Raw genomic sequence first — 25106 nt, 5'->3', positions numbered from 1 at the left:
ACTGGATTGTGCGCTTGAAGATGTGCTTCTGCGGCCTTCAGGAACGCTCGTCCTTTCGATATTAGGAAGCCACTGGAGCTATGTACTTTTAAATCTAGATTGAAAACTATTTTCTTTAGAACTGATTTTGTCTTCAGTTGGTTGTCCTTGACCCACACCTCCGATTGGCACGATTCGCTGCTTTGGGTGTGAAAGAAGTTCAACATACATAAATGTGAGTTTTGTGAACATTGATTTTCATATAAACTTGTTTCATTGTCTTCTTGGTTCTTTCGGTAAAGTCACGTAGAAGGGAAATAATAAAATAATAAAAATGTAACATAATAAAAAAATTTTCACGACGTTTCGGAGGCAACACAAGCTTCCGTCTTCAGGTGGAACCGTCACAGTACGATAGCTGTATCAAGTAAGATACAGCTATCGTATCAAGTAAGATACAGCTATCGTGCTGTGACGGTTCCACCTGAAGACGGAAGCTTGTGTTGCCTCCGAAACGTCGTGAGAATTATTTTATTATGTTTTATTTTTATTATTTTATTATTTCCCTTCTACGTGACTTTACCGAAAGAACCAAGAAGATGAATCCCTGCAGTCACGAAAGCTTTAAATCGAAATTGTTTCATTGTTTAAAAAATATACAGTACATCCTAAACGCGCCTTAAGTTATTAACTTTATTTATTATATATATGGGGCCAAAGGTCCGTTTCTTCATTTAATTTTCCCACAAGTTTGTACATTCTTGGCACCAGCAACATGATCCATGCCAAGAATGGTTTATAATTAGGATCGAGTGCTCCTCCCATTCTTGTAACCAGGAAAAAATGTTCAGATTTCCTGCAGTCGGTAACCATCTGCGGAACAATGCAATTTCAGCAAGTTTAGCACAACGTAACAACCAAACGGACAATGCAAACCACAATCTCCCACGGAGGTTTCAAGAATGTAAAAAGAAAACACGCTTTTTGTTTGAGTTGCTCCTGCGCTATAGTACTGGGTGCTCCGTAATTCACATTCGCATGTGTTGAGAGCAGTGCCTATCAGACTGGATTAAACGTGTGCCGTGTGTGTTACTGTATTGTGTGTTTTTTCATGTTCATTGCAATCTGCGCTTTCACTAATCTTTATCTTAAGCTAATTCTGGCGCTGTGTTTCACATTGCAGTCAAGAGTGGTGCCGGCGTCATCATCCGATGATAAACCGGCAACGCTTGCTTTGTTGTAAGATAAAGCTTCTGTGTTTTTTTGTTGCGCTGTGTGCAATTGAAGTATTCGTACCGTTTTTTCATCACGTTCAGTGCTTTTTTGGGGCACGCATTCCTATATTTACATATGATGTTTACCAGGCATTACCAAAGATTTAACTACAGGATAACTATTATATGTAATCCTATTACCTTCGACTCCAATTAGCTCCATGCTGTCTACTATCCGTGGGTTTTTTCCCATGGATAAGTGAATTACATTTGCAGATCACCCCTGGTCCCTCGAACTACTGTGCAATTTGTCACGCTGTTCAGCTTGGCTCCTGGATGCTGAATGTGTTGGATTTTGATGGTGGAGGAAAAATGTTTCATGTTCCCTACCAGTTAAGGCCCGCTGAGCTACAAAGTTTTTTTTCAGAAGCGACCTGGCCGCAAATGATAGCTCAACAAAGTGGCTTATGTGGATATTTATAGCAGCCAAATACTTTTATCATTTTTGTTGCCAGAAAAAAGGGGAAAAACCCTATTATTACAGCCAAATACTGGAAACGTATAAATCTTGACTTAAAGCTTTCGTGGCTGCAGGAATTCATATTCTTTGGGTCTTTCGTAGATAGGTTCAAAGAAAATAACAAAAATAACAAACTACGACGTTTCGATCGCAATGCAAGCGGTCTTCATCAGGCTGAAAAAAGAGAGGAAAGCTGCTGAGGCAGGCTTTTTAAAGGTTTGAAATGGGTGTAGCCCAAGGGTCCTAAACGAATTGGGCGGGGCTATTGATGTTAATGTGAGAAATTAGCATGTTAATGGCAGATAAGGGAGCGACCTCCACGATGAGCGTGCGGAGGTGGCTCTGTTAATGTCAGAGAAATGAGCACGTAATGTAAGATCGCAGAGCCGCAGCCATGTCTGCGCACGAGGTGGCTGATGTTAGTTATTTGCGGCTCTCTGATTTTACATTAACAGGTTAAATTTCTCAAGCCACCTCGTGCGCCGACGTGGTGATCTTACATTACATGCTCATTTCTCTCCCGCCCACTTCGTTTATGACCCTTGGGCTGCACCCATTTCAAACCTTTAAAACAGCCTGCCTCAGCAGCTTTCCTCTCTTTTTAAATCCTTTATATTAAGTTCGCTTGCTTGCTTGCTTGCGTGCTTGCTTGCTTGCGTGCTTGCTTGCGTGCTTGCTTGCTTGCGTGCTTGCTTGCGTGCTTGCTTGCTTGCGTGCTTGCTTGCTTGCGTGCTTGCTTGCTTGCTTAGGACCGTGCAAATCTTTCGCTCGTTTTTTAACCCACTTCCCGTGATCCAATCGAGCTGACGTTTTTCACACAGACTCGTTGTGACAGATAATTTTACACTTTTTAGGCAAAAATTTTTTTTTACATATATTCAAATATAACTCATTCATCGCTTTGGCTGAACGTCACAGTATAAGAGCCCAGAGCGTAACCCCTCCACAGGCCGTGGCGGAGTAGCGCAGTTGGTAGCGCCTTCGCTTCCCATGCCAAAGGTCGCGGGATCGATCCCCGCGTCCTCCACAGGCGAATATATTTTTAAATCCTTTATATTAAGTTCGCTGCCACGCATATAAAGGATTTATAGTGAAAAACTTTGTTTTTACGGGTTTACTTGTTCAGCCTGATGACGACCGCTTGCGTTGCGATCGAAACCTCGTAGTTTTTAGTTATTTTCTTTGAACCTATCTACGTGACTTTACCGAAAGACCCAAAGAATAACTGTTAACGTATGTTTCTACATTTTGGAGGGAAAACCCGGATAAAAATCCACGAGAACATGCAAACCCCAAAAATACAGGCGTCAGGGTCGGGATAGAACCCACGACATCCTCCATACCAGGCGAGGTAGTTAACGTCTCGCTCCTGTGGCACCCATGTGAACTGCAATCGCTACATTTCTATTTCAACCATTGTAGTAATTTGGTGGTAGCTTGTGTATATATATACGGTACTGTACGTGGAAGCAAAAGTTCATCTTAAGTTCAGACCGAAAGCACTACTGCACAGCACGTCCGGTGTGGACAAACAAAAATTCTGTGCTCGCCAAACAGGAATTTCCTGCAAATGGTGCAAATGGTGCAAACTGGCTTCCTGAGTAAGCTGGCCACCAAACATCCCCCAGCACCTGCCTGCATACAAGTGATGGAAATATTGATGGCTGTACGACCCATCTTTACTTGGCAACAAGTATAATATCTTGAAGATAGAGCATGTACAACAGAGGTCGCAACCGGGTACCCGATACTCGTACCCTACCCGATACCCAGCTACCCGTACCCGGCCGGGTACGAGTACGGGTATCCGTTTGCGACCCTGGTGTGGCCGGGTACGGGTAGGCCGTGAGTCACTGGTGTGTAACCGTTTTGTCACTCATTTCGGGTAGGGTACGGGTACGGAACGAGTACCCGTACCCGGCCGGGTACGTACCCGGCCGGGTACGGGTAAGGAATCAAAATCCGTTTGCGACCTCTGATGTACAATGACACATTAGCCACTTTGCTGCCATGCCTTTCTGCTGAGATGAGAGTGGGAGTGATTTCATTTGGTGGGGTCGAGTGCCCGAGAGAAGGCAGGCGCACCGAGAAGAGTAAAGGCCAGCCGAATATAGATATTCAACTTTGATCTCCACGTGGGAACCCCCCACACGCAGCCTGTGCGGCTGGGAGTGCTTTGATGAAAGCGTCCCTTCGAGAGTGAGCGGCTTGTTTTGATCGGCTAAGTATTATTTACTGTACTGTACCAAGGATAATCGTTGCAGTCTCCTACACCTTGTGGCTGTTGAGAGTTAAAGAGGTCAAATATTAACATTAACCAAATGATAAAGTAATGTTAGGTACTGTGGAGTGTATTGGAATCTCGCAGGATGTTGTGATGCACTTAAGCGTCCACGACACACACGGAGGGTGTAACCACCACCCCCTCCCACCCGACCAGTGGCTGAGCAATTCAGATGTTCTCCTTTCTGGCAGTGTTATTCATTGCCACCTTTAAGGGGCTTGAGAATGGCAACTCTGCGAGGCTAATTAGAGCGAGAGAAGAGGAGGACCTGTTTGTTTTCATGCGTGGCACGCCATCACCATCTTAGTCCCTGAAAGACGCGCACTAACTAGACTCGAAATGACTGCTGGGGCGAATTCGATATCTTAAGTGTGTCTGGAGATCATGAATCTTGACTAAGTAGTGGATGACTAATAGTTGATTAGTTTAAACCATCTGCTCTAAAGTGGCACACGATTGTCTCGTGGTATAGCTGTGTGTTTATTTTTTTCAGAGGCGTTTTTACGTGCAGTTGATTAATGGCAAATTGTGTTGGTGTATGAATGTAATCTTTGGGTTTTAGCCAAGCTTCATAAACTGCCAAAGACATGGGGATAAATTACGTGGCTTTTAATGTTATGATATTACATAATTAGAGTTTGTTTTAAAATAAAATATATAGTCTGTAGCACTTGGATAAACAATCGTTTTAAGCTGCTAACACGATTAGTATTACAACTTCTGTATAGCAATACATTAAAAAAAATTGCATTTATATATGAGATGTAACAAAATGACTACGTGCTTTTCAAATGAGACATGTTGATGGTTTTTCCTAATTACAATATTAAAATAATCCGTAATGCTTAAATTGCTCTTGCACTTGTAATGCGGTTTCATAACGGCTTAGATGTAGTGGAATAAGTATCACATGTGGTTATTTCAAGTACCGTAGATTAAAAAAAAAGAAGTTGAGAGTGGTAATTGTGTTACGGGTGGGAGGTGGCTCATTCGGTTTTCAGTGGCATGTCAGCGTCTGCTCTCAGTAACCCCCCCGCCCCCTTCGCACAAAATCTAAGCTCTTTGGGTGGCAATTACATTTTCCCGATCAAGGCGATTATAGTCTGCGGTCAAGCGTAAAACCCTAGCAGGGTGGCGACCCCGTTTTGCAAATGCCCTGAGACGTAATAGCGCCCAGCCTGCTGTGGCGATAGCGCTGAGAGGGCTTCTACACTCCCTGGCCCTCAGTGACACTTTCGCTCGCTCGCTGGCTGGCACGCGACTTCGTTTTGGATAATGCACTGATTTGTAGATTGTGAGCAGTGATGGGGGTGGGGGGGGGGAGAGTCGCCGCTTTTATTTTGTGAATTCTCCGTATCATCTCGTGTTCTCTATCACATCGTGGCTCCTTCGCTTTATGTTATTGGGTGCTTGAAAATCGGATGAGTTTTCGCTACGCTGGGAAATATCGACATGCTCTCATAAATGCCGTTACCAAGTTTTTACCGCACGTGTGCTTCTAAGCTTTTTGAGTAGAATGGATGACGCCGGCTTTATAGGCAGGTAATTCACCCGACGAGTTGTAACAACATGAACCCAAATTCAAAGCAAAACCTCACCGCCGACCTCCTACAGAGCCTCAGTCGGACCATCGACAGTGGACGCAGAGATGACCCATGTAAAAGATGGAAATGTGACAAATGTGAAAGGCTTCCTTTACAATGGCACTTGATCATACTTTGATGCTGGCAAAAAATGTCCCATTTTGTAGCTGCTCACCCCGAGCTATAAATGCTCTGACGGTGCATTGTCTTTGCATTGTTCGCTCTTTGAGGTTATCTGGTCTGACACTGGTGAGACTAGGCCCTAAAGAACTGTCTCTGGTGGAAGCCAATCGGTTTCAAAGACAATGCATATGTAATTATATTATCAGAGCATGTTTGTTTGCATGCTCACCACAAGTACGTGTGGTTAGTGCGAACTTGATTCCTTGCTAAAGGTTTCTATTTGGTGTTTGAACATCTTAACACCTGTTTTATTGGCAGTAAGGGTAAAACCTATTCTTTTTTCATATTCTTATTTTGTAAAAAAAAAAATTGCTCCTATGGTGCTTACATGTATTTTTGCTATTGATTTTTGCACTTAAATTGCCGACACTTTATTTTATTTTTCAACTGTGATTCCTCTTTTTGTCCAGTATAGCTATTTACGTGTCACTATCGAAGTGCACTTTCCACATATATCGGTGCAGTGCTTCTAAAATCTAACCGTGTCAGAGTTGGAAGCATTTGTTAATTTGTGATCAGCTGTTAAATGTGTAATGTTGAAACGTTTGCCACACAGTTAAAGCTGTTGGAAGTCTCAAGCGAAACCTTAGGAAGTGCAACGCTTGGACATGAAACAATTCTTCTTTTGATGCACAAAATATTATCAACTGAAGCGCCTAATGACAAATGGCACATACCATTTCATCAAAAGCATTCGGCCTTCTTAGAGCAATGACTGTAGATAAAGTAAACGCTGAAATTGGTATTGTTTTTTTTGGACTAAATGCACGTTATATCTCAGAGGAAGCTGTTGTTGATGTTTGAAACTCCGCAAGAGATAAATGGCAACCACCACGAAGTTATATTAGAGTGGCAAATCAGATGGGTCACTGTTGAAAATATTAAGTCTTGAAGAGCATCGACCGTGTAGCCACACATGTTTCCCAGTCTGGCACTGTGCAATCGTTTTGTTTTATGTCGCCATGGAGTTTCAGTCCCGTGGTTCTGTTGCTTTTTTGAAAGTATACTCATTGAGATATTATTGCACCCTGAGCCCAGCAACCATAACAATGCGAAACAAGCGTTGTGTGAAGCAGGCGGTGTACCTGCTGAGCAGTGAAAAGGGTCTGCAGCTGTACTTGGCCGTGTGACAGAGAGTCAGAAAAATGAAGTGCCCGTTTTCTTCTCGATTTAATTTTGTTAACCATTTGCATGAAACTTAATGTAATACAGTACGGTGTAGTACATATTTTGTACGTTGAATATTAGAACGGAATATACTCGTTATAATTTGTATTATTTAGCACTTCTGTGATTTTTTTTTATTGCTTCTGCTTTTGTTAACTTTTTTACATTTGGCGTTTGTAAAAAAGAAAGTCTTACATTTAAAGTGTTGTGCAAACTCACTTTCTTTGTTATAGTTTTTTATTCACTGCTTTTGTTTAAAATTTTACAACATGAAACCATATCCAGAAAAGATATCTCGCTTGCAAATGCAATTGATGCATTTCCCCGTTTGATTTGTAGAAGAAGAAGAAAAAAAAGTTCCCTCTGTTATAGGGCAGCAGCAAAGACGATGCTCGTAAAAAAATATTTCATTATGTGATTTGAACGGATGAACATCAACTTAACGTGGCCTCGTGCCTTTGTAGGCCTTGAGATCATGGGATGTGTGCCGCTTTGTATTCCGGGATTGCTGTGTGTGAACCCCCCCCCCACACCAGTGGGTTGCAGTGGGGAGTCAAGTCGGACTTCGGGAATGGGACTTGAGCTCTGGTGTGACTCACGGGAATTAACAGCAACAGCAGGGAGGCAGCGACTCTCCCAGCATGTGGGCAGACTCCGGCTTTTCCCCTATTGCACCACTGATTGAAAAAATCTAAAGGATTTAATGCCCCTTTGTTCAACGCTCAATTAATATGTAAAGTTGTTAACCCGCAGATGGGCTTCTTGCCCAAAGGAGTCTTCTGATCTTTCTAACATGGCAGGAAAGAGCACAGAGACTCGTGTGTGTGCAGCGGAGAGGAAATATGGTGTTGCGCTTTTGCGTAGCCCAATTATTTAAATCCATTATCGTGTACACGTTAGTCCTGTGTAAAACCTCGTAATGGAATTTCACATTTGATCTCAGCTTTTTACTGCACAACAGCTTTTATGAAGGAGGATCATTAGTCCAGTAATTAGAATCCCGGATGTTAATGGATAAAGGTAATTAATTGACACATCACTTGAATGAATAATGGTGGGCAGTGCGCTAATTTCTGGGATGTGTTTGTTTACAGTATTTCTAATAATTGTAATTTAAAGATAATTTTGTCTTTTTTTACTGCACCGTACATGTTATCGTCCTTCCACCATGTAAACATGGAACGTTGGGCCGTCATGGCTTTAATACAGTGAACAGGCTGGGTTTTAAAAAAAATATTTAAGCATGTGTCAGCTTTGAGACTGCTGCTCTTTTGTGTTTTGGGCTTTTCCTGCCCCACGCCCTCCGCCCACGAGCTTCTCCAAGACCAAGCAGATGGATGGGCTTGATAACCGTGGCTCCAACGCGGCCACCACATACCCAGGGCGCACATTGTGTGCCAAATGGATGACTTCCGATAGCCCACCCCCAGACTCGCAGTGCGTCAAGTACATACTCTTGTTTATTCCGAAATGCCTTGTGAGCTATTAAAATAGCTCGCGAAAATAGTTAGGATTTTTTTTTATATAAAAAAAAACTTTAACGATGCGACCCAAACAACCAAACGCAAATTTTCACATTTTCATGGGCTTGTTTTCTTGAATAGGAAGTACAGTGTACAAACATTATTGTGTTCCCCTTCACTGCGATCATTCATTTATCTGTATGTAGCAGTTAACGTAAACCGTTTGCAAAACATTCCTGGCGTGCGTGGTGCGCTCTGATTTGTGGTCGATAAACAGAATTTTGCTGCCACCTCCTGGAGGCTTTGGGGTATTTTTTGAACGAACCAAAGAGTATGGATTCCTGCAGTCACGATAGCTTCAAATCAAGATTCAAATCAAGATTAAATCAATATTGTCCAGAAAATGTAACCAACAGATTGGTCAATAACACTGCTGCCTTAAAAGGGAAAAATGTAACAGGCGACGTTTCAGGCAAAGACCCTTCATAACACTTAAGTAAGGGATTTTGCCGGAAATGTGGCCTGTTATATGTTTTTCCTTGTATGGCTGCGACGGCTATAGAATGTCGAGATGATTAATAATGTCGGCTTATAATGACATCATGCTCCGGATATATCACTTGTGCCCAATATTTCAGGGATGACATGGCACTGGAAGAACTGCTTATTGAACACGTTATTTGGTGATGCTCCATTGGCAGTGGTGCACAATTAACAAAGAACACGAAACGCTCGTCAACAACACTACCTTAAAATAAATATATAATTTGTGGTGTTTTGGGAAATGGCCCTATGAAGAAATGGCCAATTCCTGAAATGTCACCGGTTCTATGTTTTTCTTTTTAAGGCAGTATTGTTGGCAAGTGTGAGTTTTTATACTAAAAATGGCTCTGTTGAATTGCTGTTTAGCTTTTTTCCTGTGCAGTTGTCTCAGGGCGGTACCACGGTAGCAAGATGTTAGCTACCTCGCCTGGTATGCAGGAGGTCGTGGGATTGATCCTGATCCTGACGCCTGTAAATTTGTGGTCGTGTGGATTTTTCTCCGGGCCCTCTGGTTTTTCCCTCCACATTTGCATTTTTAAAAACTGACCCTACTTATTATTGCCATTTTACCATTACTATTTACTATCAATCACATTGGATGGTGAAATCAGGTAAGGATTTTTTTTAAAGCTTACACATTAGCAGTGAGCTTGGACTGGTTATAGGAAATGTTCATACTACCAAACCACAGTACACTTCGACCACAATTCAGCAGAATAAGTGGGAATCTGTACATTTATAAATTGAGTACAAATTTGTTGATATTATAAAATCTGGAAAAATTAAGTGATTCCATCGTGAAACAGCCAGTGGTGGCTCAGTGCTGTGATGCACACCTGTAAGCTATGAACTTGGAGGCAGGGTTGGCGGATCACAATGAGATCATGCAAAAGAGACCCCACCCTGCACAGGCATTGAGATACCTGTATATGGCAGAAATGCAAGTAGGTTGCTACCCTATCTGTGAGTTTATTATTTTTCCAATATTTTTACTGTTTTATTCCAAAAGCAAGAGTACTGCAGAAGTACTTGGCTATCGCATTTCTGCTTCAATGCCGTGCTGATATTAATGGGGGTTAACTTTGTGTTTTCAACCAGGAAGTTTTAGATACCATAATTAACGTGTATAATGGTCCTGAGATACATACGACAGAGATGAAAATATCACCTTTTAACTGCGCCTTCAAATAACAACATCCGTATGTGTATGTAATAAAAAACGCATTTATTAAATTACATATTCAGTAAAGTAATTGCAAATGCTTACATAATTAATCACCAGTCATAGAGGAATTGTTATGTAGGAATATTGTTGCTGTGCATAGAGAGCACCATTGTATTAGAAACCGTCTCTGTTTGTCCAATTCACAGAGAGGCTGAATTTCTACTACTATGAATGGTACAAATCACCAAAACGATGCGTTTTGGCACTGATTCTAAGAAGAAATTGCTGTACACATTTCCAAGTATTATACAAGTTCAAGTCAATGCCTTGGAACGCGTGATGATATATGTTTGCAGTATTTGCATCTTCCAGAGGAGGGAATAATAATTGTTGGTCTCTCTAAACAAATTTAAAATTATTCTTACAGCAAAACCGGCACGCATTTGAAAGGGCATGAATCTCGTCGATTAGTTTAACCACATTGCCATATATCTTAGATTGTTTTGTTTATTCATATGTTTACACATGGCCAGGCAAGAGAGACCAGCATGTACTATAATATCTCTTTATAATTAGAGACTTGTGAATTACAGGGATTCAAACTCTGGACTGGCATTTGCAGGGCCATCCTTCCACGGATCAGCAAACGCTTATCTGCCTGTCATTTGTAAAGGCGTTTATATTGCAGAATTATTGGCGCAGTCAGCTGATTAACTACGTGATTCAGCTGAAAAACTGGGAAGTCTGAGATGATTTAAATGAATTAAACTGACTGTAACACTTGAAATAATACCCATTTCTGTAGACATGTAATTTACCAATGCGGTAATTTCAATGGAATGCTAAGAATAAATACTTTTTTCATTGCCGAGTAAGTTTTATTTTATTGAAAGTGAATTTTAAAGAGTTTGAAACTAATTTGGTGTAGTTTTAAAATATATTGGTGAATGATATAAGTTTGCAATATAGTCAGTGACATTGTCATTGGTATTAGGTAAGAGGTGTGGTCGTTACTTATTAAAATGCCTGTGCTCACATTCTTTGGGTCTTTCGGTAAAGTCCTGTAGATAGGTTCAAAGAAAAAAACTAAAAAATAACAAAAAACTGTGACGTTTCGATCGCTTGCGTTGGGTTCGAAAACGTCGTAGTTTTTTGTTATTCTGTTTGAACCTGTCTACGGGACTTTACCGAAAGACCCAAAGAATATGAATTCCTGCAGTCATTAAAGCTTTAAGTCAAAATTCCTGTGCTCATTTGGGTTGTTATAATCTCCCCGGTCTCCCTTTATGAAATGCCTACTTGCCACCTCAGCTTCTACAGTAAGTCGGAATCTCTTCAATCGGTGACGAACAAACGGCCGTGTTGGTGTGTGTTGATGGTTTCACTTGGCGTCTGTTGCAGGTTGTGATGATGATGGCACTGGCTGTGACGCTGTTTGGTGCCCTTATTGCTTTGGCCGGATCTGCAACCTCTTTTCCCAGTGAGTTTCCCCTGGCTTTAGCTGTCGTTTCTGTATTTACAATTGACATATTGTCTATATGAGCATGAAGCGTTGGTTGTACCTTTTTCTTTCCTCAAATTATATTACAATCACACAATAGGGTCAAGAGATTAAGATATGTCCATTGAGATCTCACTTCGCTATTTGAGCACCACAGTGTAGCTCCACAAGATGATGTCAGAGAACCACTTCTGAAGTTATTTAAAAGGGCATCTTTATCCATACTTGTAAAATTACCTTTTATATGCCATGTAAAGAGTGCCCATCGCCATTCAGTCAAATTGGAATGTTATAATCTCAGAATTGGAATTGGCCAAATGAAGAGAAAAAACTAAATGAACACATTTTTTTGTGCAGTCGTTGGTGACATCACCTTTCTACACTGGAGATCTCAGTTTAACCGTGGGCGACTGCCCAAGGATTTCAGCAGTAATTGATTCGTGCTCTTGAACCAACCGGCTACCGTTTGGCACTCCTCCTCCTTGGTTGTCAGCTGTACGCTGACAGACTGGTGACAATGTTTCTAGTTCCAGGAATGTAATGAAAAAAGACCTTGTTATTCAACATGAAACTGATAGTACTATTACTATAATAAAGTTAAATGGGAAATTTCACGGTGATAAAATTACAAGACTACTTTTAATTATATTTGATAGCACGTGCAAATGTCACTTCACACCCACGATATCTGATAAATTCTAACCTCTGTACTTGGGGTATGATGTGCCATTCACATGTGCTATCACATTCTCACGTGCTATCAAACTATTGTGAACATTCAATTCTCCGTATTATTAGGTGCACTCTTTTTTTCTTTTTTAAATCAAAAGGTGGTGGTGCATCTTATAATCTGTGTGTGGGACTAAATATGTAGAACTGTATTCTCAGGTTTTTTCGGTAAAGTCACGTAGGTAAAAACATTAAAATTAATGAAAGTAAAATAAAACAAAACAAAATAAAATTCACGACGTTTCGGAGGCAACACAAGTCTCCGTCATCAGGTGGGACCGTCACAGCCACCTGATGACGGAGACTTGTGTTGCCTCCGAAACGTCGTGAATTTTATTTTGTTTTGTTTTATTTTACTTTCATTAATTTTAATGTTTTTACCTACGTGACTTTACCGAAAAAACCTGAGAATATGAATCATTGCAGTCACGAAAGCTTCAAATCTAGAATGTAGAACTGTATAGACACCAGGCACAAGTTGGGGTGTGTCTTTCCGAAGTGGGCGTCTTATAATCCAGAAAACACTGTCTATTTTCAAGAATCCGGTTTCCACGTTACACCTTAATTATCATCATTGCCAGATAACGCTTTTGTTATTTTTTCAAAACAGCCCCTCCTGTTTTATTACCCTCGCCGAGATGCATTTCCAATTCCTGACAGTGCGTCTTCCTTGTGGGGACCGTGTGCGTTGTTAGCAGGGAGAGATTTGCGCAGTTCCAGGTCGGCGGCGGCGGCGGCGGCGGCGGCGGCGGCGGCAGCGGCGGTGCCCGCCCCGGCGACTTACGAGTGCGTGTGCGAGGGCATGTCCTGCGACGACCTGGACCGGTGTCACGGCCACCACTGCTTCACCTCGGTCAACCTGGAGGACGGCGTGCCGGTGCTTCAGAAGGGCTGCTTCCGCGCCAACGTGCAGGGCAAGCTGACGTGCCGCACGCCGCCCAGTTCGGAGCAAGCCATCGAGTGTTGCCGCGGCCACCTGTGCAACTTCAACTCCACCGTCGCCCTGGAACCAAAGCCCAGTGCGTGCCTTGTAACACGACGCCGCACCACGTGCCCGGCAGATGCGCGCGCACGCCCAGCACGCCCAACGGCCACGAATGACCTGAATGGATGGCGCACTCGCTCGTTGTGTTGACGTGTGGAGCATCATGGGTTGAAGCTTGTACGAGCGGTTTATATCGAGTGCTCTTTTCAGTAACAGTCTGGTAATCGAGCAGTGTTTGTTGAACAAGTCTGACTGTGCTGGTGAGACTCAGATGGTCAAAACCAGTCTGAAGTTTGGTTGATTTTATACAAATTATGCTTTATAATATCTGGAATGCCAATCTGGAACGCCAATGACCTGATGGACACAAGTGTCTGGTCAGCGTGTAAAGTTCGTCCCCCCCACCTCACGATTAGCTGAATTATCACAATTCTGGGTGATTGTTCGATGCCTCAATTTAAATTAATTTTTACAATGTGGCAAATATTTGCCTGCAAGAGCTGCACAGAGAGCCGAGTAATATTACAAACAACATATATGGATCGAACAATTTTTTTATTCTTAAAAAAATTAATTTCATGCACACATTGTGAGTGTAAGAATCTTTTTGAATCGATGCACCGTTTAAATGCCTGCTGCCTTAAGTTACTTTTTTCAGGTCTCGCACATGAGAGATGGATTAATTGATAAAATAATCGGTGCCTGCAATCCTCACCGCTGAGAGCTTGACAATGTCACAGAAAGCTCGATTTTGTAGTGGAAAGAGCAAGCACATGAGTACCGCCCCACAGAGGAGCAATGACTTGGAGAATTATAAATTGTGGAGCTTTATTATTTGGTTCTTTCGGTTAAGTCACGTCTAAAGATAAAATAATAAATTAAATTAAATAATAGAATACGACGTTTCGATTGCAACACAATCGAAACGTCGTATTCTATTATTTAATTTAATTTATTATTTTATCTTTAGACGTGACTTAACCGAAAGAACCAAATAATAATTCCTGCAGTCACGAAAGTTCTAAAATTAAAATTGTGGAGCTTGCTAATATGGTCTGTCTGGTTTACATAACAGAATGTCACTTATGAATTCCATAAAAAACACACATTTTTAATAATTCTTTACACAACGCAGATTACAGCTGGTTCGAGACGTAACATTCGAAACCATGGTTTTATGTTTCAAAAATGGTGAATGGTTCTTCATGACTGCATATGTATGAATAACTTCTTTCACGCTGTACGTAGCCAACCATGCTAATCAGAGGTTCGAGGGAAGGACAACAAACTAAACACAAAAGGCAGTTATAAATAAATGAATGCGTCACATTGGCACTCTCGGCAAATAATGCCATCCCCTCGCCGCTATGTGTTGTCACCCGTGAAAGCAGTCTTGTTTTTGTACACCAATCAATGTGAAATGGCTCTGTACCAACAGCCACAGACACATGTCTTCATCACCCGAGTGTAGCAGTGGGACGATTGATTATAATTATCAATGGGGGAGCTGCTTGCTGTCACCCTGATGCAATGGCTCGTAATACATGTTATTCTTGGTCACGTAAATAGAAAACAAAAAATAAAAACATTTAAAATAATAATAAAATTACATTTAAAATCTATATAGAATAAATTGGAAATAATCAAAGCAAAAAATCCACGACGTTTCGATCGCAACACAAGCGGTGTTAATTTTTTCTATTTTCGTGACTTTACTGAAAGAGCCAAGAATATTAATTCCTGCAGTCACGAAAGTTTTAAGTCAAAATTTAATACATATGTTGTCATTGTGCCAGAACCCAATCTCTTGGTCGTGGTGTGGTGGCTGCGGGAGCCCACAGTGACGTCAGTCTGTCCATCTACGAACAGCGGTCGTGTTTGTAGACACGACTGAAAGTGACCAGGGGATGGCAGTGGATGAGTCTCTCACTTCCTTTATGAATTTTTTCTCTCTGGGTACTTCCTCCCACTCCAAGCCAAACACTCTTTTTTTTGGTATTGACAAAACATCACAAGACACAGGACCTTGCTGACGAGCGAGGCTTCCCCAAGTCAATCATTTGCATTATTATGACGGTAATGTACCGCGGTTTACGTTGGGGATACTTTCCTGAAAGATGCGACGGATATGGAAGTGACGCAAATCAAAGCAATTTTTACGGGATAAGTGGAGACGAAGGCTGAGGCGACGGATATGAGAAAGGACAGATACTGTTCGCGATGTAAGTGTGGGGCTGAGGTCGTATTAATAAAGTGATGACTTATTTGCAAAACGACGTAAAAGGGGGAGACATAAATTGTGGAATTACTGTATTATTATTTAACTTTCAAGAGGCTCATCTGCTTTTGCTAATGTTATGATTATCCAGGACTCTGGTAGAATCATCATGCTCCTCCCACCCCTTCCCCCCCTATTTCCCAGTCTGCTATAATGAGCACTCACTTATTACGTTGATATTCTGAAGCTGGCCCTGGTGGCCACGTAATCTGTGTGCTTGAGTCAGCTGCTGATTGTTTATTTGGCCCCTGACAGAACCGACAGAAGATCCCAACGCTCCGGGGTTGCAGAGGCTGGCGCTGCTCATCGTGGGGCCCTTTCTACTGCTCCTGGGGCTGTCTGGGGTGGTGATACTCGTTATCCACCGCATTCTTTGGCGCCGTATCAAGCATCTGCCGTCCATTGACGACGAGAAGGGAAACGCGGCTGACGCACTCATTCCCACCAATGTGGGCGACAGCACGCTGGCCGTGAGTTGATCTGAAAACTCTTTGCTTCATTCTCGCTGCGATATTATTCCGGAAATTTAGTCGTGAAACGAGAGCTTTTGTTTTTTAGAGTTTGAGCGGCCACAATTATTGGAATGTATTGTGGCTGGTTACAGAAGAGTTGCTAGTTTTAGGTTGCAACCTCGTGTCTTCAACTATTTCACTTATTAATGTAATCATTCATCGCTATGATCAGCCAAGATCAATCCCTTGCTCGATGAAGACCTCCCCACAAGGTCTCACCATCATGATCTGACTATACATACTCGATTGTATTTTCCAATGTGTCTCTTCATTTTAAGTTTTAGTTAATTGGTTATTATAACGGCTGTTATCGGTAAACGTCGTTAGAAATGTCTCCATTTATGTTCATGGTTTGATTTCCTTCATCCATTTTTCAGAAAAAAATATTTTCAGTCAATGGATTCTAAAGTCACTGTGAGGGCAGGGCGCATCTCCTTGCCCACCTCCTCTTCGGAATTGTATTTTATTGCCTTCATGTCATCTCAGCATAGCCATTTAATCCATGCGAAAGACCCAACACAGAAGAGCTCTAGTTTTGATCTTACGCAAAGCTCACGGTCCACCCCTAAACCACATCCGCACAAACCATGACAGATGCACAAATGTCAAATAAAAAATTCTCCATTGTGCGACTGTGGTCATCCAGAACAGACCATACAACATGTAACAATGCAATTCCCGGTCCACAAATTTGAAGGAGACATCGTGGTGATATACTCCCACTGCTGCTGATACGGTGATCTGACTTGACCATCTGAATGTGAAAAAACATCACCCATACGAAAAAATAAGAACATAGCCATTTAATAAATATAGATGGATTTGGTGATTTTGATTTATTTTGAAAGGGCTTAGTTTGTGAGAACTTGGATGGATGGATCAATTTCCACTTAATCTATAAAAGCCAGTTCTAGTGGAATTTGATCATAAATATTCTTAGAATCTGAGTGTGTACCTGGTCAATAAAATCCTGCTTACTCAAACAGTTGGTTGGGCTTCAGACTGTCCATTCTTTGGTTCTCTTAAGATCTTTGTGGACAATGTTTATTCATACTATAGGGAGTTGAATGGGTCTGTAATTCTTTTTTTTAAATATACAATTTTGAATCAAAGAATGGTTGACAAATAAGTTTGCACTTGAATTATTTAACTTCTGCGTATGCATTGCAGTGCTGTTAAAAAACGTTTCTTCGGTGATATCATGCACTTTTTCAGTAATCAAAGCTATTACTGAATCTGCACCACGGGTTTTTTTTGTGTGACTAAAACCTTATAAAATAGCATGTTATCTAACATTTTCACTCTTTGTTTAAGCACTGCTACCCACAATGTTGCTGAGAATTTAACGCCGGAGTAATTTATGCCCTTGGGGAAGGAAGGCATAGTTTGCCACATTGTGTGGATTTGAAAGAAATAGCCACGTCTATTCCTCTCGATTAAAAAAAAGACGTACGACAGAGTTAGTCATCATCTTTTGACTCTTATCCATGATACGGTAGATCTTACATCATGCCAATACAAAACTACATTCTCACTGAAACTCGGTGCCACTGTTCCAAAGGTGCCCTACAGCAGGCAGCCCACGCGCACAGCTCTTTTGAGTAGTTCCAGACACAGACACAAAGGGGAGCTGCAGGGCAAGATGCCTTCAGGATGAGTGAAATGCTTGTTTTAATAATTCGCTCAGCTGACTTTTTTTGTTTTGTCTGTTCCCCACAGGACCTATTTGATCACTCTTGCACATCGGGCAGCGGCTCGGGTCTGCCCTTCTTAGTGCAGCGCACCGTGGCGCGCCAGATTACCCTGGTGGACTGTGTCGGTCAGTTGTTGCCACATTAAACTGTCACCTTGGCTCACTAGTTTCCGCTCCTCACCCAAAAACTCACCTATTTTCCCTAGCTCACATTACGACCCCTTATTCTCCCCCTCAGAACCACCACCGTTACTGTTCCCTCTTTTAGATATTATCATTATATGGCTTTCACTCGTTCGCCATTTATTCCATCATCATCATCATCATTTACTGTCATCAGTTTAGCTCTCACCGAATTCACGCATCACAGATTTACCCATTGCTTCCTCTCATCTATTGTATTCACCTCATCTCCATCATTACATTCATATGTACCATTGTTAATTCTTCGTAAAGCCCCTTATTTAAAGCGCTTTATAAATTCCATTAAGTTAAGATAAGATGGATATGGACACATATTTTCTCATGAACAGATACTCCATTCCAAACCCCACCATACTTGCTAATGTCCATTGACTGGACCAGAAAATTTACACACGTACACAAAGGTGCCCACCATATAACCTTTGATAGGCTGTTGGGGCAAGTGCTTTTCGCGAGTACACATCATCATCACGATCCATGGGCAGATAACCTGTAGATGTCATATGTTTGCACTTTCCTCTGTCTTGTGCCAATATGCTCAAGTAGTGCGCATCTTTCTGGCCCAAATCTCTTATGTTGTCAAGCCATTCTCTGTTAGGTCTTCCTCTCTTTCCGGTTCATTCCATTTTTTGTTCCACCAATCACCGCGCATGTGAACGCACGTGCACTGCATAATCAGGTCCGGCAGTGATGAATCATTTAGCATTGTCGTAAGCTCAGGTGGTGCATGGCACGAGGGCAATTAAGTACATACGTGAGACAACATGTGCCAATGTGAGAGAATCCACGAGCACTCAAAATTTTTCTGTTACAATGCTTTCGTTTACCAGTTATTTTAATTATCTACATTTTAGCAACATCCTATTGCGCCGCTCTACGCAGAACCCTTCATTTTAGTCTCTGCACTCGTATCGTTCAAGTGGAAAGCATGTTGTATTTGTTTTTGTGTGGACGTTTCTCCGCTTGCGTGTGCGTGCGCAGGCAAGGGTCGGTTTGGAGAGGTGTGGAGGGGGCACTGGCAGGGTGAAAACGTCGCTGTGAAAATATTCTCATCTCGCGACGAGCACTCCTGGGTCCGCGAAACCGAGATCTACAACACGGTGTCACTTCGGCACGAAAACATCCTTGGTAACAGCCAAATTGCTTCACATTTCTTACAAAAATCATCAATCTATCAGGTCATGGTCATTCCACTGCTGGATGAAGGCCTCCTCAAGCCTCCGCCGCCACTTCCCGCGACGTAAACGACTGTAAAACAAATTGTGCTTTTATCACAAACTTTAATCAGTCTAATTAAAAAAAGTGTACTTTTAAGTAGTTTTAACCTAATTTAATATTCTGAGGTTATAAATAAGCCATAAATGATAGCAATAACAAATTGTCTAGAGAAACTGCAAGAAAATCGGGGATCTCTTGTGACAATGTGATGCATTTCCAGTGACTGGCAACTGTTGTTGTTTCCGGCACAAAAGTGGATGGGTCCATCGAAGTGTTGGTGATTGTTGGGCCGTTGACTTTGTTTTCATTGCTGAGTACGGTGCGTGGAATGATTACTGATCCAGCAGATTCCACCTCATGAATATTGTAGCGATATCAATAACTGCGGGGTGGAGTGGTGGTCCAGTGTTTAGCGCACTGTGCTTCTCCCTTCAGTTCAATTCTTGACCATGGCTAACATCAGTGATGAGTGATACCTGAACAGGTTTTTCCTCTTGCATTGGCCAGCATGGTGAAGTATGGCAAAAACTCTCGTGGCTGACATTGTGTGGAGATACTGTCATCCGGGAGTGAATTTATAAAGGGGAAGTAATTATTATATATATAAATTATATCGTAAAAAAACTTGACATTTGTTTTTTAGCCTATGTTGCTCCAATCTATTCTGTGACATTCTGTTGTTCGAAATAACCTTGGTGAGAGTGTATGCCCTTGCCTGTTTCCTGTTCTGATCTGTATTTTACTGATTTCTTCATGCAATCTTAATGTAAGCAATTCATTCAATATTTAATTTTAATTCATATGCATTGGTTTGTGAGAGCTTGAATAACTGTTTTAAAATGTATACAAGATAGATATAGTGGTACTTGATATTAATTTGTCATTTTTAGGATTTGATTGTAGCATCTATGTGGTCGTTGGTTGAAAAACCTTCCCAAATCCAGTCCACTCACGTGCGCTTGGTTGGCCTCTAAATTGCCCATTGTGCTGTTCCCAGTGATCTTCGTGACCGATTCATAAACGATGTTTGCGATAGGAGGCTCTGTAATTCTTCAGATGAGTGCTGTCTCCCCTTTTCGAAAAGAATAACGATGGTGTCATCATTCCACGATTGATGAAATCTCATTTGCATCGTTGCACTTAGATATTGGATACTTGAATGTGTGGCTTACATTTATGCTGATGATGCTCTTTAAGCCACTGCCATCAATTTTCAGTGCCATCCCACGGATACCCAAATTCTGTGGCATGAAAGTCCCAGCAAGGTTGACTGACCTGTAGTTGGTACAGCGTTGTTGTTGTTGTTGTTTTTTACGTTTCACAGTCCATCAGTGTATGACGTTTTCAATGCATACTGATTCTCACATAAACCACGCATGTACTTTCCCACATGAATAACAACGCATAATTGCATTTATTTTTGCAACATTAAAAGCAATTAAGTAGCAAAGTGAAGCCAATTTGGCCCATTTCATGTATGGATGTTGAACTTATTTCACACCGTACGTAGCCAACCGTGGTAATCGGAGGGGTGGGAGGGGACCACAAACTTAACACGCAAGGCGTGTTTTATTTGTGAGTACAGTGAATAGACAAATATTCTCGTTTGCTCCACAACGCGCTACGAATCCGGTCACCTGAGTTTGATTACCAGCTTCGGCTAACATCAGTGGCTCATGATATCTGAACCGAGAGTCCTACCTTAGCCACGACCCCATCACCACAATCCGCACTAACAAACCCGCACCTCCGATTGGCCAAGATACGGTGCAAAAGAAGTTCAACATACATACATGGGCAAACAAACAAACTTCTCTGCTTATATTCGGTAATGGATTTACAAAGGGCTATAAGTTATTTCATAATTACTCGAACCTAAAAGTGTATGAACATTTTTCGATTTAAAGCTTTCGTGACTCCAGGGATTCATCTTCTTGGTTCTTTCGGTAAAGTCACGTAGAAGGGAAATAATAAAGTAATAAAAATACAACATTTGTATAAAATATTTTTTTATTTTGATTTATTATTTACCTTCTACGTGACTTTACTGAAAGAACCAAGAAGATGTACAAACATTTATCGTTCAAAACGTGTAATGGGGTTAAGCGCCGTCCAACCATAGAGATAGAATGCGTGCAATTATAGCCATTCGAAATGTAATGGTGAACTATATTTCCGTCCCACCTTGCTCATTGTAAAATAATACTCGTATCCTCATGCATTAAAATAATATTTCATTAGTTAAGCATAATTTATATACACGGTCATTGAGTTTGAATATATTCAATATGAAATTTACCAGAGACCCAGTACCCTTTAGAAAAATTGTCACAGAGGTTCAGTAATACATTAATGACTATGTAAATAACTGCTTGTATTAAACATTGTATCCCTAATCTATAGAGCATGTGTGTACACGCTTACAAATAATTAAACCACACTGCCTGCAACTAAATCACCCAGTGCCTGATCCTGTCACATATCGAATGCTAAGCAGGCTTTGAGCCTGGACAGTGCTTTCGGAATGGTGACCACCGTTATAGGCGGTAGGATTAAATGTAGGGTTGCAGAGGGCAGTGTCACATATTCCCATTGTACCTCTACGCTCCTGCGTATATGCGGCCCTACCTTCACCAACAATTGGTGCCGACTAGTTTGGTGAAGTATGGTCAATTAACCTTCGCGGTCCCCTTGTGGCACGGAGGCAACGACCCTTGCCCTGCGCTGGATCGACGGCAGCCTTGCACAATTACACAAACCCACAGTGCGCCGTTGCGGGACCCTGTGGTTCCATCGTGCAACATCCATCTTTCCTTATTTTGCGTATCCCCCTTTTTTTGTTGCATGGAATCATCGCCGCCCGCTCGCCCACGGTGGCGCAGGTTTCATCGCATCAGACATGACATCGCGCAACTCGAGCACGCAGCTGTGGCTGGTGACGCACTTCCACGAGACTGGGTCGCTGTACGACCACCTGCACTCGGCCACGCTCGACGCGGCCGCGTGCCTGCGCCTCGCGCTGTCGGCCGCCGCCGGGCTGGCGCACCTCCACGTCGAGATCGTAGGCACGCAGGGCAAGCCGGGCATCGCGCACCGCGACATCAAGAGCAAGAACATCCTTGTGAAAGACAATGGGCAGTGCTGCATCGCCGATTTGGGTAGGAGCGGTGGTGGGGAGGAGGGGGTGTGCGCTTGGGTGTGCATAACCTGTTACGACTTTTTCATGGACCTATTGCCAAACCTGTTATCTTTGCAGTGAGTGAAAGTATACATAACTAACTGGACACTGAAAGTCATTAAATAAACATGCACTGTATGTCTGTGCTGTTGGAGGTTGCTCTATTCGCTGTTTCTGGGTTGGTTTGCTGGTGGTGTAAGAAAAATGTAATCTATGAATACTGATATTTGTTTTACATAATGTGCAGACATACGGCTGTGACTACACTCATATGTAGTTTAGAAAATTACTTTTGGAAAATGTAACCTGGTAATTCTCCATATGTACCTGTATTATATATATATTTGTACATATAGATGGCAACAGAATATCGAAGTTTTGTACAGTTATCCTTATAAAGAGTTAAATTGGCAATGGACACATTTTTTTGTGCCTTTACGAGTTGTTTACGGCGCAACTGAATCGTGGCGGCATGGGAACATTGCCTTCATGTTTAACAATGCACCGGTATAAAGCATTGCCAAACGAGCTGCTTCCCAACAGCATTCGTTTTTGGGGAATGTGCAATGATTTCATGTGTAATCTTTTTTTTTGTATAATATTTTCTTTGCCAATGTTTACCCAAGAAAGCCTTGTTGAGTCTCAGGACTCAAAGGGCCGTGCCTCGGATTGTTTTGAAAATACCATTAATGAGTGTCTGTCATGTGCGACCAGTATTACGTGTTTCATATTTACACCGGATGTTATTTACAGGATGTACATTCCTTAATGGGTGGTGGCACTTGCTAGAGCACTTGACTAGCAATCAGAATGTTGTGAGTTCATATACTGGTCAGGGTTCAATAAGATGAGTAACCATTTTGTGGGGAAGACAACAGTGTTTGACATTATAGACTGGACCTTGTCATGGGGATGGGTAATTTCCACTTTTAACTTAGATGAGCGCTATCCATGGTAATTTGAACAAAGACACTTTTACTTGACTTTGCATGTGAGGATTATTGTGGGGTGCGGCACAAACCCCTCGGCCCAAGTTGGATTCCTGGCCATGGCTAACATTGGTGGTAATTATCTGAACTAGTCCTGGACGTCCCCTAGGATGACTTGGCCTTAAATGAATACCTGGTGCAGTGTGTAAACATCAGCACTGGGGAGGCAAAGGCTCCTGGATGTGGTGCTGGCAACATTATGCAACCGGTCCACTTGTGTGCCATGTCTGCCTTGCATAGGTTCTCCATAACAGCAGTTTCCACAACAGCGTGTGTCTGTTCCACGTAGGGGTGCTTGTGTTTGTCTGTACGTATGTTGAACTTCTTCCGCATCATACGCAGCCTACCATGCTAATCGGAGGTGCGGAGGAAAGACAACAAACTAAACTAAACAATCTAGATTCAAAAGTGCATAGCTCCAGTGACTTCCTAATATCGGAAGGAAAAGCGTTCCAGACGGCCGCAGAACCGCATTTGAAAGCGCTCGATGCAGTGACCGTCTTTAATGTGTAACGCCCGTTACCCTTTCTCGCGTGTGCGCAGGGCTCGCTGTCATGCACTCGCAGATGACCAACATGCTGGATCTGGGGCAGAACCCACGCGTGGGCACCAAGCGCTACATGGCACCCGAGCTGCTAGATGACAGCATCCAGGCCGATTGCTTTGACTCGTTCAAGCGAGCTGATGTCTGGGCGTTTGGCCTTGTCCTCTGGGAAATCGCCCGGCGCACGGTCAATAACGGTAAGTAGATGCGTCGGTAGCAGGGACCCGTGTTCAGATCGCGGCTCTGGCTCAATGCCCACGTGCCTACGTATGGGCCGGCCGTTACATAATGTTCGTTCCAAACCCATGCTTGAGAGAGATGAGTTACCCTCGCGTTGTTTGCCGATTTACCATAAATTGCCTTCAGCAAAAATATAATTAAACAGACAATGACCTCCAATACTTTCCACCATTGTCAAGGTTGCAGAATGAAAATGGCACGATGATAAGTTAATTTATCTGCAGTGAATAGTGTTCAATTTGAGATTAGCAGGGTAATGGCTGGAAAAACTGAAGGACCCTTCAACGAAGCAGTTTGCACAAATTACATCCCTGAACTGCGCTCTCATGTGACAATGTGAGAGTTGAAACTCGTTAGCATGGTTTCTTTAGCAGACATGACGCATTCCCTCCTCTAGTCTTCAAACTCCAACCTGAAGAGGCGCATCCCCAGAATAACCAGAGGTGAAAGGGTTTTGACTACCGCACATCATGTCGTCCCCTAATGATTTCACCAGAAACGTTAACACTTTTCAAGGTACCACAGCACGAACAAAGCTCTACTTGAACAACAATAGAAAACGAAACAAACACACCTGGGTAACAGAAAAAACTCGACCTTGTATCGCAATGTCACCACACTTCTAGAAACCTTATATGAAAGCGGGGATGGCAGAGGAGTGTGGAAAACATGTTGACGAACTTCTCAAGAAAGGGAGCTGACATAAGTTACGAAACTTGTTTTCATAAAACAACTCCACTTGCAAGATCTCCTTTAATCTTGATCTTTGAATCTACATCAGAGCCTCCAGCCCTTTCAAATTGTGATCTCAGCAGAAACCCAGGTGCCCAGGCAATAATGACAACACAAATGAAAAAAGGCCCTCCCAGGTTGCTGGTTGACAAAACCCAGGAAACTGCAATGGCTTTGAGTCTGCTGTCCCTTGGCATCTCAA

At 42.3% G+C, this 25106-nt stretch overlaps 1 protein-coding gene and 1 non-coding gene across 5 annotated transcripts in view; both read left to right on the top strand.

Moving 5' to 3' along the window:
- LOC144727965 (activin receptor type-1-like) overlaps positions 1-25106 on the top strand; it is a 39506-nt gene that overhangs the window by 7188 nt on the left and 7212 nt on the right. For 2 of the 4 annotated variants that reach the window (XM_078607150.1, XM_078607142.1), the window contains exons 2-8: positions 11503-11581; positions 13030-13350; positions 15850-16064; positions 17826-17925; positions 18985-19131; positions 22104-22379; positions 23932-24129. In XM_078607150.1, the coding sequence (XP_078463276.1) occupies positions 11509-11581; positions 13030-13350; positions 15850-16064; positions 17826-17925; positions 18985-19131; positions 22104-22379; positions 23932-24129 (1330 nt within the window). In that variant the 5' untranslated portion in view covers positions 11503-11508. Of the gene's footprint in view, positions 1-11502; positions 11582-13026; positions 13351-15849; positions 16065-17825; positions 17926-18984; positions 19132-22103; positions 22380-23931; positions 24130-25106 lie in introns of all 4 variants that reach the window. The other 2 variants (XM_078607135.1, XM_078607127.1) reach the window with 1 other exon arrangement.
- TRNAG-CCC (transfer RNA glycine (anticodon CCC)) lies at positions 2668-2740 on the top strand. Its single transcript has one exon. It is a non-coding gene; the product is annotated as a tRNA-Gly (tRNA).

The sequence above is a fragment of the Lampetra planeri genome, chromosome 2 (assembly GCF_965212315.1).
Source record: "Lampetra planeri chromosome 2, kcLamPlan1.2.h2, whole genome shotgun sequence".
NCBI lineage: Eukaryota > Metazoa > Chordata > Hyperoartia > Petromyzontiformes > Petromyzontidae > Lampetra > Lampetra planeri.
Note: the sequence above shows the minus strand (reverse complement) of the source record. Positions and strands in the feature narration are given on the sequence as shown.